Raw genomic sequence first — 13,063 nt, 5'->3', positions numbered from 1 at the left:
ATCTATTAATACTTTACATGGTTTACTGTTTTAGCTAAATTATATTTAATCATGTGCCAACATTTATATCAACTTAATTGGAAAGAAAAACAGTAAAATAATAATAAAACGTACTACTAATATGTCTGCTAAATGAATTAAAGAATTTTAAAGAATAATCTTCTAATCTATTAATACTTTACATCTTTATATGGTTTACTGTTTTAGCTAAATTAATAATAAAAAAGAGCATTTCTTATATCTGTTTTAATGAAGTTTAAAGATCAAAACCTCAGACATGAATTTGAAAACATCACGCTGGAGATTGAAACTGCTGCGGTAGGAAAATGTGGTCGGGTATGTACACACCACAAGCGGAGGCGCTTACTGGAAAGAAAACATGCAGCAGTTTAACCACAGCATGATTGGCTGATCAGTTATTAGCGGCTGCAGGCTGTTTGTCTTGTTAATCTAAGCTGTTATTTGTGGGCGAGGAGAGACTCCAGCATCCGTGAGAGCGCAAACTGACTCTCGGCAGGGGTTTCCGCTCCCCTCGCTATCAGTCTGTAAAAACCCATGCGTAGAAACACACACATTTGATAAAAACATTGTTTTAATACACAACGAAAGAAGAACATACAATCTGCCATTATCCTGCATATTTGTGATGGAAACACATGGAGATTTATATATTCATAGAAAACCGAAGGTCCCAGACCAGAGGTACATAAGCCCTTATTCAGTAAGCATGGCACAAGTCAACAGGAAGTAGATTTATTTTAAGATGATTTTGTTTAAGAATGCTTACTGAAGAGGAGCCAAAGAAAAACATAAAAATGTATTACATATCCATGCATCATTACATGTCGTATTTCTTCATTGAAGTGCTTTTCATGCAAAACTTTGCCAGTCCTTTATTTTGCAAGTAAATCGAGTCTCTATAGTCTCTCGGTTCATTCTGAACGCAAGAGATTTAAACCGGAAAACATAAAATCTTCACACACTAAAGAGTGGCAGTGCAGACCTGAGACTTTACTGCTATTCACATTTAGCTCTTCTCCAGTGATGCATGTGAGATCAGAGGCGTAACACTGTGTTAATACACATTTGGAGCTTTACTGCATGAACACGTGAGACGGCAGTCGTTTTGTTACACAGAAGCAGTTGAAGAGTGTCATGTGAAAAAAAAGCAAAATGCCGTGGTCAACACAGGTATTATTTGTTGATTAAATTCAAAATACACATTAAAGTTCTTCATTTTTTTTCAATCAGTGCTGCATAAGCAGAATAGGTTTTTGTTCAGTGACGCACACACAAAAAAAAGAGCTTGTGTGACAAACTGCTGATCATGGCGATGGTGGATCTAAGGCAGAGTGACTGTCTAGTTCTGGTAACCCACGTACACAAACCCATATTAAGACACACAGCCCGAAGTCGAGCAGCGCTGGAAGAGGCTGTTGTATTCCAGAAGTCAGTGTTAACTCTGAGCTCCTAATAACAACAAATCAAATACAATCCTATTAGTTAGATTGAGACAGATGGAGGAATAAAAAAAAAAAGATAAAATAATTATTCATAGTTTTTGAATACCTGCTAGACGATGGGCTTCTCAATATCATGTTTATCATCAAGGTCTTCGTCAGAGTCTACAGAAGCAAAAGATCATATTTAGTGAGTGTTTAACATCTCTGTAGGAATGAACATGTCGTTGTTTGCACACAACAAACAGGCCGAAAATACAAGGATGTTTCATACTTGTTTTCTCATAATACTAAAGTACACATCATTTTGTTGCCTGTGCTGTTTTTCAAAGCACTAAAAACAATTATAGATATTCTTAACAAAAATATAAAAGTGAATAAAAATCGTTAGGGTAAGTATTCATTCCCTTTGTTTCAGAAGCTTTGTTTACTAAGATGAGCAACAAATGTATGAATAAAATCAGCCCAGAAAAGTGACCTTTTCATGCTGTGAATCTATAGCACACAAAGGCATAGTAGAGCACTGCAAAGACATTTGCGAACATTTTAAATGAGTGTATTAAATATAAAGGGACACATAGCAAATGTCTAAAAGTGTTTAGATGCACCCAATGGACTGGACACAACTGATTTAATTTGTCACGAAGCGTAAAACAAATCAATCTACCAAGACAATACAAGTCAATAAATAAATAAACAAGAGCATATTTTGAAATTTCCTGAAGATAAATTAGTGAATCCACAGATAGATCAGCAACACTGTAAAATATCTGCATAACAGTAATTCAGTGTGCAATGCATGTACAGGTGAAACTCAAAAAATGTGAATATCGTGCAAAAGTTCATTTATTTCAGTAATTCGACTTAAAAGGTGAAACTAATATATTATATAGACTCATTACATGCAAAGTGAGATATTTCAAGCCTTTATTTGTTATAATATGTAAATTAGATTATTATGAAAAGGTTTTCATAAGCTGTAAGCCATAATCATCAAAATTGTAACAAATAAAGGCTTGAAATATCTCACTTTGCATGTAATGAATCTATATAATATATTAGTTTCACCTGTTAAGATGAATTACTGAAATTAATGAACTTTTGCACGGTTTTCTAATTTTTCGATTTCACCTGTACATGCAGATTTGCTCATAAAACATTTCTTACTATTATCAATGTTTAATTATCAGTATTCTTTGAGGAGTAAAAAGTACTAAATAACAGCAATTATTTGAAATAAACTTATAATTACTAAATAAAAACAAAAGACTCCAAACTTTTGAATGGTAGTGTGTGTGTATATGTATACCGGTATATATAAAATGAATTTAGTCTGAATCAGTTAAGTTCAGAGTAACATCATTTGGACATTTCTTTATAAAGTAATTTAACTGACTGATCAAATTGATCTAATTGTACCCCACACTGTAGTCCTCAATGGACCAAAAAGAAAATAAAAAATGGGGGAAAATGGACAAACATTGTGAAAATGGGTGCAGGATATGCATAGTTGACATGAATTATTGTTAGCAAAAATGTTGCGGATTAACATGAAAAACTAATGTTAAATTTGAGTAATATATATATATATATATAAAATAAATGCTATATATATATATATTTTTTTTAAATATATGTATAAGTGTATAAGACATAAAATGATAATGGCGCAAAATGCACACTGTAATTTATTAATAGGAGACGGTAATGGTTTAAATATTTTTTTGGGTGCTTTAATACTGGTGCACCTCTAAATACATACATTTATCCTTGAATATCTCTAGCGCTCACCACAGTGCACCTGAGCTCTGACAGTGGCATTTCCTGGAATTAAATGTCTGTTACTGTTGTAAAAATGTGGTGAGAACATTATATCTCTCATTTGTAAGAGTGATCTCAGTTTAAATAAACTATGACTAAACATAAAAATAAGACATCAATAAGAACAAAATGTTACACAGCTGATTCACTAATCTTTTAAGCGCCAGAACCAGAAAAAACTGGTAAAAGACATGATTTTAGATTTCCATGCAGCCCAGAGAACCATTTTCATGGTTGTCCGGCTTGTATTGGGCATTTAGTCAGCCATTACCTGCCATGGACTCAGGAGGAGAGTAGAACTGGCCTTCTGAAACAGGTCCTGGGTATAAAAGAGGTTCTCGATCTGGCACACTCTGCACTGAAAGATATCCTATCACACAGGACACACATGATTGCTAAAGACAATGATACTGACACACTGAAAGAGCAAATGAGTTATAATGTCATCTGCGTCCATTAGCCTTCACTGATACCGCTTGTAAATGCTTGTCTCACTGTATTTAGATATTTGATTCTCACTGATTTCATCACCAGCCTCTTGGGGCAGGACTTTGAAGTCCAGCAGCCACGTCTCTATCCATGCCAAAATGAAGGAGATGATGGGTAACAAATACCCAAACGCCCCCTGAGACAGGAGCTGGAAAAAAGAAGAACATTTTTGGGTCAATGCAAAAAGTGTGTAATTCTCAAATGTAAAAAAACAACAAAGCTGAATAAAAAACATCTCATACCTTTGATACAACTACTTTCACTATTAAGAAACCAGTGGTGATTGCTGTAGTTATCTGTAATGAAGATATGATCATTACATATTTCATCTTTTACATTTTTATAGATATATGTTTATGTGAAGCTCAGTCTAATAGTTTGATTAAGCAGCTGAAACCAAGTTCCAGCAAGTTATTAATGAGTATAGCAACAGTGCCCTCTGGTGGAGGAATGTAAAGTAAAGGCTGCCTACCGCAATGGCCCACCAGTGACGCACTTTACACACTGCATACGCAAGAATCAAGGCTGCAAAGCGGAACACAGCCAAGAGCTGAGGAGAAAAACATACAACCATAAGAGTCTTCAAACATTTGTACAGTAGAGTACATTTCGACACACTTAAATGTGTCATCTACCTTTCAAACCGGTTTATCAACATTTCATGAAAGATTTGTTAAAAACTTCTGTTCAAAGATTGCGGTCAGGTAACACTTCCAAAACGACTGGAACATCTTACAGGGCGAAGTCTACAGGGTTATTTTCCAAATACCAAGCCGTCTTAAAACTTATAGGCAGAAACTCGCACATTTAAAGGATCTAAAACAAAGCTTTTAAACACAAAAGAACAACTGAATCTGTATATCAAAGAAGCACCTCATAAGCATGTGACCCAAGATAGAAGGGTTAAAGAGTTAAATTAGGTCATCTTTTCCTCACCCACCATGTCGTTCCAAATCTGTATGTTTTTCATTCTTCTGTGGAACACAACAGAAGATACTTTGAAAAATGTCCACATAATGAAAGTCAGTAAGGTCTGTTGTTTTGTACAACAATGAACAAAAACATTATATGGATAAATCATTTTTCAAATTATCTTCCTCCACAGAAGAAAAATAGTCATACACGCATTTGGAACGGGATGGGGATGAGCAAATGATGACATTTTTATTTTTAGGTAATCTATCCCTTTAAGATCAATAATGAGGGTTTCCTGGACAGAAACCTTGTGGTTTGAAAGAGGCATGAGTGAGGTCATCTACGTTGAGAGAGAAAAGTCATCTTTGAAAAGGTAACTGTGGAATGGACTGACCCTAAAATTTTACCACACCTGTTTCATCTTAAATCACATCTTAAATGTTGGTAATTTCCATGCTAAGAGTCAAAATAAAGTATATTTTAAAGGGGTGGTAAAATGCGATTTTCAAAAGATGTAAAATAAATCTCTGATGTCCCCAGAGCGTGTGTGAGAAGTACCCCACAGATATTTTTATATAGCATATTAAAGTTGTCACTTTTTGTGGGTTTGCAAAAAAGCACTGTTTTGTGTCTGGCCCTTTAAATGCAAATGAGCTGCTGCAGAGGGCGGGGTTTCAAGAGCTCGTGTGTGTTAGCAGCTGCGATTACCTCAGGCAGACACACACTAAAATGACAGAAACTGTTCTGCCTTTAATGTTAAAACGGAGTTAAAAGATGGAGAGACTCAAGAAGAAGTGACAGCATGTAGAATGCAACAGGACGTCTCTGAATGGTTAGTTGATGAACTTATGTTGCTGATGTGGAGTTAACTATCTTCAATTAGCATATTCTGTCAAGGTAATCGCTCGTATAGGAACTGTTGTGAGATGCACACAGAGTGACTTTCTATTGCATGTGAAAAGATGGATGCTAAAGTTTGACCTGAGTCACAAATGTACTCCAAGAGGGTAATCCATCCGCCAGAAACCGAAGCTTCCCCGGGGGCCGCCATTGGCTATCATGCCATCACCTGCTGTTAGTATTCCATTGACTCCCATTCATTTTGGGTCGTCACTTTGACAGCGAATAACTTTACATCTGAGGCGTTTAAAGACTCCATTTGTCCATTATTTATTTCTAAAGAATTGCATCATAACCACGCGACTCTCTGTCACACAGTCGAGAAATTACCGTATAGACAGGCGGAGAAGCTCGCAAGCAATCGGGGGGACGTGGAGGCATAAAGTCTGATAAAGTCAAGGGAGAAGCCCATAGAGAGTCATAAAGTTGATCCTGCTGCTAGCTCATGGACAGCTAATACTCACGCTCTCCGTCTCTGCGAGATTCGGAAGGGAATGATTCAGATTTCTCTCGGCACAGCTACTAGAAGACTGAAAACTGTCAGACAGGTTGCTCACGTCACATACGTCGTCAAGCTCAGTTTGAGCCTGCGCAGTTCGCCCGGCCATCAGGAAGTGAGTGCTTCTAATTGACTTCACTTTTCTCCGTTGAAACCTATGGGGTCGCTGTGTCCAGTTTATATACCGGTACTGTCTATGATGTGCTCTTATACAACAACTTGTCCTCTTCTCAACATGGACTGCGTGTTCCCGGGGGAGGGGTTTATGTACATTAGGGTTGCTGATGTCACTAAACCCAGAGGAATGTCGTGTAGTCCCTACCAGCCGTTTGTTGTAGTCCTTTTCTTTAAAAGCAAATATCTTCCTTTGCTTTGAACTTTGAGCGTTGTAACTTTGCAGATGTTGTTTATGCTCAAACAGCAACAGTTCACACTAACTAAAGTTAGAAAGGTGAAATCGTACTTTACCACCCCTTTAAAGGGATACTCTACCGTTTTTTCATATTAAACTATGTTATTCCCTTAACTAAGACGAGTTGATACATACCTCTCTCGTCTCAGTGCGTGCACTTAATCGCTCTGGCGCGCCGCGGCACTTTGATAGCACAGTTCATTCAATAGGGGCCAAGCAGAGAAGCTACCAAACACCTCCACGTTTTCCCTATTTAAATACAGTTACTCGAGTAGTGTAATTCGACCAAGGACGGTGACGCAAAACAAAACGTTGCGCTTTTCTAAACTTTTTTCTAAACTATAGTGTATGGCGGAATACCATAGCAAGTGCTTGGGAGCACTTCGACTTGGCGCAGTAATATCTTCACTCGTGAAAAATCCTCTCACCGGCCCCCGCTCCCTCTCCCCGAAGATATTACTCCGCCAAGTCGAAGTGCCAAGTCGAATTACACCACTCGAGTAACTGTATTTAAATAGGGAAAACGTGGAGGTGTTTGGTAGCTTCTCTGCTTGGCCCCTATTGAATGAACTGTGCTATCAAAGTGTCGCGGCGCGCCAGAGCGATTAAGTGCACGCACTGAGACGAGAGAGGTATGTATCAACTCGTCTTAGTTAAGGGAATAACATAGTTTAATATGAAAAAACGGTAGAGTATCCATTTAAAGAGCATATCCTGAGACTTTATATTGATATTTCAATCATTTTATAACACATTTGCATGTTCAGGGTTCTCTGATGTCTCTAAAGGTTAATAGTCACATGGTATGATATATATGCGCATTCATGACCTCAAGACTAGATTACTGTAATGCTCTATTAGCTGGTTGTCCTGCATCCTCAATAAACAAGCTACAGTTAAGCCTGTTGTATGCTTCTGCGTCAACTCCACGCCGTAGCCCGTTTTATGGTTCTGCGTCGGGTTGTGTTGCATCGCGGTGCATTTCACCGCGAGAACGCTAGGGGGGCGGTATCACAGCCCTTGTGGTCTGCGTCGCCTCGACACGTAGTTAAAATTTTTTGGAGGTGCACGTCGAGCTACGGCGAAGGGGGCGGAGAGGGGTTCGCCTCGACGCAGAAGGGTCTGCGGGGGTACGCCGTCGATTCGACGCAGAAGCATAAAACAGGCTTTAGTTCAAAATGCAGCCGCTAGAGTTCTTACTAATCAAGAAAATATGATCATATAACACCGATCTTATCATCACTACATTGGTTACCTATAAAGTTCCGTATTAATTATAAGGTATTGTTACTGACTTATAAAGCCCTAAACGGCTTAGCTCCAGTCTATTTAACGGATCTTCTATCGCCCTATAATCCATCGCGCTCTTTAAGATCACTAAATTCGAGGCTTTTGGTTATACCTAGGATATCTAAGTCCACCAAAGGAGGGAGAGCATTTTCACATTTAGCTCCAAAACTCTGGAATAGCCTTCCTGATACTGTTCGTTGCTCAGACTCGCTATCCCAGTTCAAAACTAGACTAAAGACGCATCTCTTCGGCCAGGCATTCATATAAATGTTTTAATCTTACAGTTAAATCCGGCCTCTAGTTCATAACCGCCAGAGGAGAACTGGCCCCCGACTGAGCCTGGGTTCTCCCAAGGTTTTTTTTTTCTCCATTAGGTCACCTGATGGAGTTTTAGGTCACCATTAGGTCACCTGATGGAGTTTTTCGTTTCCTTGCCACTGTTGCCTTTGGCTTGCTCAGTTGGGGATATTCAACTTAATGAATCAATCAATAATACTATTGATTAGCATTACCAAACATGGACGTTTTATTATTATTTTAATTTAATACTGTGAAACTGCTTTGATACAATCTGTATTGTGAAAAGCGCTATACAAATATTCTTGTCTTGACTTGACTTGATATGCGCGGTATGCGGACAGGTTTTAGGCCTGCCTCAGGGAAGAGGATGCCCCTGCCATGCATAGTCCACCATAGGCACCGTTGGGGGTGCGACAGGCCTAAGGCCCAGCAGAAAGACTAATTTTATTATATTAGTGTAATTACTGTTGTAATTTGTTTTTATTTAAAAATATATTTTCTTATTTAAATTTTAAATTTTTATGAATTAATTCATTATTACTTTGCGTCAACTCATGCAACCGAGAGGCTTGTGAACCCCAGTTTGGGAAATCCATGCAATAGAGTGCAGTGTATTGGCCAGTACTTACAAATATGTCAAAAAAAGATTTGTGGTAATCATACTCCAACACCTCTTTCATCAGTTGCTCTTGTATACCTCCATTGACCTGGATGAATATAGATGGAAAAAATCATTAACACATACATACATACATACATACATATATATATATATATATAATACAAAATGTTGTGCAGCTGAATCACTATTAAACTGGTTGTTTATCCACATATTTTTAAAATAACTTTGGAGATGAATCTATCTAAACCACAACATACATTAAGTTCAATGATCCACAGCAAGGTGACGAATAAAAGGTCAAAGGTCACGAATAAGCAAAAGGTTCTTCGGACATCAGAGATGCACTTCTTCTCTCCTGCTTCATAGGACTCAATACGGGAAGAAATGAGGGTGGAGTTAATGTTTCCCACACCCCCTATAGTGGCCCGGGACCCCACACTGCTGCTGCATTGGCTGTCCATGACTCGTCAGTCTCGTCCACTCGTGTCACTCCATCCACACTCACACTTCTGGAGAGTCAGACTCTGTAGTCATGCCTAGTTCTGAAAGGACACAGAAAGTGGAGGCCTTTCACACAGTGATCAAAGGTTTATAGTTATTGCTGTCATATGATCACGATTTTGTGACATATTCATATCAACTAAACCACCAAACATCCTGTACTAAGTGGATATACTTAAAAAAAAAGCAAAAAAAAAAGAAAGAAAGGACTATTAAAACATTAACTAACACCAATTATAAGAGTGCAACAGTTGGGTTCCGGGAGTAAAAATCCCATTCATTTTCTCCAAATGGGAATTGATTTTAACCAATAACTTATTTAACTAATGGACCTACTGTAATCTACAAAGTTGTTGATCAAAGGTATTTACTTTTGCTGAAGCCATCAGCCTGCTTTATTCAACTTATTTTTTTTTAAAAGTAATCTTGTTTAAAAGCAGAATTCTGGTGAAAGGCTATACGTTACCCATGATTTTGCAGAGAAATCTCCACCAATCAGAGAATCGAAACAATCAAATTTTAAGAAAAAAAAGTGCCTGCAATCTCCAATGTAGCACTGTGAACGACGTAATCAAGTCAATCTGTGTATGTGTATATATTCAAATAGCAAAAACATATATGGGTATGTTGTTTAAACACAATATGCGTGTAAACAATATTTATCTGTTTTTAATTTGATTGTCATTCGCTATGAATCATGGGATTGTAGTTCTTTCCCTAATTAAAGACGTTAAATACACATGTAGCCTATATTTTGTCCAATTTTCAGATTCTTCTTTGTGTCATTGTTGATTCACCCCATAGCTAATAACTCTTAAATAAAGACTTTTAAAACCCCTTCCAGAACCAAGGCTGAAAAAGTGGGCACTGTTGCACTATAACATGCACCTCTGGAATACTAGATTCTGATTGGTCAATAACAAATAAACACACAAAAAAAGTGTTTGTTAAGAATGTACAATAACGACCGTTTCCCATGGTTGTCATTTATAAATGACAGCTCATATGGGATGTTCTGTCACACCTGACACCCCGATAGTAGGCTAATTACAACTCAAATCAATATTTTGTGTCTAGATTATGTATTCGCTAAGTAGCAGTGTAATAAGCAGGATAATGTATGATCAAACAGACAAGAACTTGTACCTAAATTAAGACAATTCTGAAAAACAAAACTATCAACAAAATGTCTTTAAGTGGATTCATCTTGCTAAAATCAACAAGGTTTCATATAATGCAATTTTACTCACAATTGAAAAGACTATTGTAGAAAGTAAGTGAATATAACTAGGCTTCATAAAATAAACTTAAGCATGAAAATCTAGTCCTACAAGAAGACCAGGAAGTACCCCAGATGACGTTTAAAAATAGGCAAGAGTTTATGAGAACAGTAACTATCTGTTTGGTTAGTGGGACAAGTTCCTCTTGCTGATGTAATTTAACGAAAAATAACGAGCACAGGAATTTTCATGCATTGTTTGCATATGACTAACGTTACACTGGGCAGGATTTTTTGCTTCCCCTAAAAATACATGAGAAGAGAACTAACTTATTTATGCTGTAAATTATGTAGTTATGGACTACCCTTAATGACAATATAGAACATTTATCATTATTGCTTTATCTATGACTCTAGCTGAAATGGAAAATGTAAGTTAAGTATAACTTACAAGCCAATTAACTGAAATTAGTTCGTCTGTGTTTGTGTTGTGAAGTGTTTATTTCATAGCTCTGCCCAACCAATTTACACTATGGGCTAGCTGCCATGATAATACAACAGGATAACAGGAAACCCAGCGAGAATTTCTCAAAATGTGAAACATAGTGTCATAATAGCGCACCACATATTTCTATTTTGCCAACTAAAACTGTAACAAGCGAAATAAGCAATCCTAAACTAACAATCTCTCTTGAAAACAATGTATCCGGTTACATTTGAGGCAATCAATCTGCAAAACAGCAGCGGCTTCTTGTCACATTAGCATTGTTTTATCAAAGTAAATGTGTGTGTTATCGATCCTGTCGCTTACCTTGGTGAGCAATCTTATAAACGTGCGCGTTGTATTACAGTCAACCGATAAATCAACGCGGATCTATCTCGCTGAAAATTCCGCACCATCTGATCCTGATGACTTTCGTTTCAGTCAGACAGGAAATAGTGTGATGTTGTTTTGGAAAGGGGATTCTGGGATATGTAGTAGAATCCGGAACTGCGTCAGTCCTGCCCACAATTCTAATTTAAAGGTAGGGTAGGTAGGATTTATATAAAAACTTTTTACCAAATTTGATTAAACTTTCTATATATATCAATGCATAATTAAAATGTAAGTACTCTGGTAAAAAGAGTATAAAAATCGAGTGACTCTAGACCGTTTAATCTTCATTAAACACAGCTCATTATTTCCATTCGGGACGAATCACAGGATTGGCTTGCGCGACTGTCACTCGACGTCGCCATGACTACCGCCGTTATAGAGCTGGTAAGTCCCGCCCCCTCCGTAAAACCCCGCTGGACCTCAAAGTTGAAAAACCGTCAATGCAAGTGAATGGGAGAAAATAATTATTTTCTGGTCCCGTTTGAATTGTGCCATGAATGTGAACATATGTTGTCTGTGAATTTTTTATATAATCTTTCATGTTACAAGTTTGACAGTATATGGTATGATTCGTCGGCTAGCAGTTGTGGAAAAGACATAACGAGAAAGACTATGTCGCCTATGTGACGTCACCGCATAAAGTTGACTTACCCGTGGTTTTCGCCAACCTCAACGATTTTGTCCTCTCCCTGAAAGAAGGCGGTGAAGTGCACCAAAGACAGCCATGTCTAGCGGGATCCGTGAGCTAGAGCCGTGTGCTAGTGGTGTTGACGTTTCAAACGCGTCGAAAGCAGCAGAGAGTTGTAGTCCACAAAGTGCTCTCACACAAAGTCTACCCGTATCAAACTTCTACCCGCTAAATTGTCGCATTCTTCACACGAAAGATTATATAAAAAATTCACAGACAACATATGTTCACATTCATGGCACAATTCGAACGGGACCAGAAAATAATTATTTTCTCCCATTCACTTGCATTGACGCTTTTTCAACTTTGAGGTCCAGCGGGGTTTTACGGAGGGGCGGGACTTACCAGCTCTATTACTGGCTCTGCCCACGTGCGCGCAGTCGCGCACCCGTTTTTAGGTGGGAGTGAATGGAATTAATGAGCTGTGTTTAATGAAGATTAAACGGTCTAGAGTCACTCGATTTTTATACTCTTTTTATCAGAGTACTTACATTTTAATTATGCATTGGTATATAAAGACAGTTTAAACAAATTTGAATAAAAGTTTTTTTTCGACAATTCTGACCTACCCTACCTTTAATTCATTCATAGTTCTAAGCATCAAGTAAATATATAAGAAACAATAACATAATATAACAGACCTATCTGATTTGACTTTTTTTTTTTTTTTTTTGCTATAGAAAGCTATATATGCTCATGCCCTAAAAGTCAACATTTGAATTCATCGAATTAGAAAGAAAACTTTCTAAGAAATTATGCTAGAGCTTCTATCAGAACAAACTTTGCTCATTTTTTATTTTTAATCAACTGGTGTTTAGTGGATGTGTTTAATCAATTCTCCTCAAATTCACAAAAGCATTCTAGCAGATTAAAGTGTAGTTAATCATTAATTGTGGTCCAAACGCTTTTGTCTTTGTTTTAAACAATACATCTATTCCATTCATGTTAAATGTAATGTTTAAATAGTATTTAATGCAAAGACATACAGACATTTTTGTTTTTAAGTCACTGTATTCTTTTAAGTTAATCAAGAAGCTATAAGCAAACATTACTTGATGACATTATGCTAT

At 37.3% G+C, this 13,063-nt stretch overlaps 1 protein-coding gene across 2 annotated transcripts; it reads right to left on the bottom strand.

Moving 5' to 3' along the window:
- Nucleotides 1-242: 242 nt before the first annotated feature.
- stard3nl (STARD3 N-terminal like) lies at nt 243-11,377 on the bottom strand. Of its 2 annotated transcripts, none has more exons than XM_079612252.1 (9): nt 11,240-11,377; nt 8,966-9,250; nt 8,716-8,793; nt 4,243-4,320; nt 4,013-4,066; nt 3,801-3,918; nt 3,553-3,651; nt 1,570-1,625; nt 243-1,470 (listed from the first exon to the last, which is right to left on the bottom strand). In XM_079612252.1, exons 2-8 carry the CDS (start codon nt 9,167-9,169, stop codon nt 1,573-1,575), a joined length of 684 nt encoding a protein of 227 aa, XP_079468378.1. In that variant the 5' UTR covers nt 9,170-9,250; nt 11,240-11,377; the 3' UTR covers nt 243-1,470; nt 1,570-1,572. The 2 variants fall into 2 exon arrangements, with proteins under 2 accessions (XP_079468378.1, XP_079468377.1); XM_079612251.1 differs by having other exon boundaries at nt 573-1,470; nt 3,777-3,918; nt 11,240-11,374.
- Nucleotides 11,378-13,063: the final 1,686 nt, after the last annotated feature.

This window comes from Phoxinus phoxinus (genome assembly GCF_949152265.1).
Source record: "Phoxinus phoxinus genome assembly, chromosome: 5".
Taxonomy (NCBI): Eukaryota; Metazoa; Chordata; class Actinopteri; order Cypriniformes; family Leuciscidae; genus Phoxinus; species Phoxinus phoxinus.
Note: the sequence above shows the minus strand (reverse complement) of the source record. Positions and strands in the feature narration are given on the sequence as shown.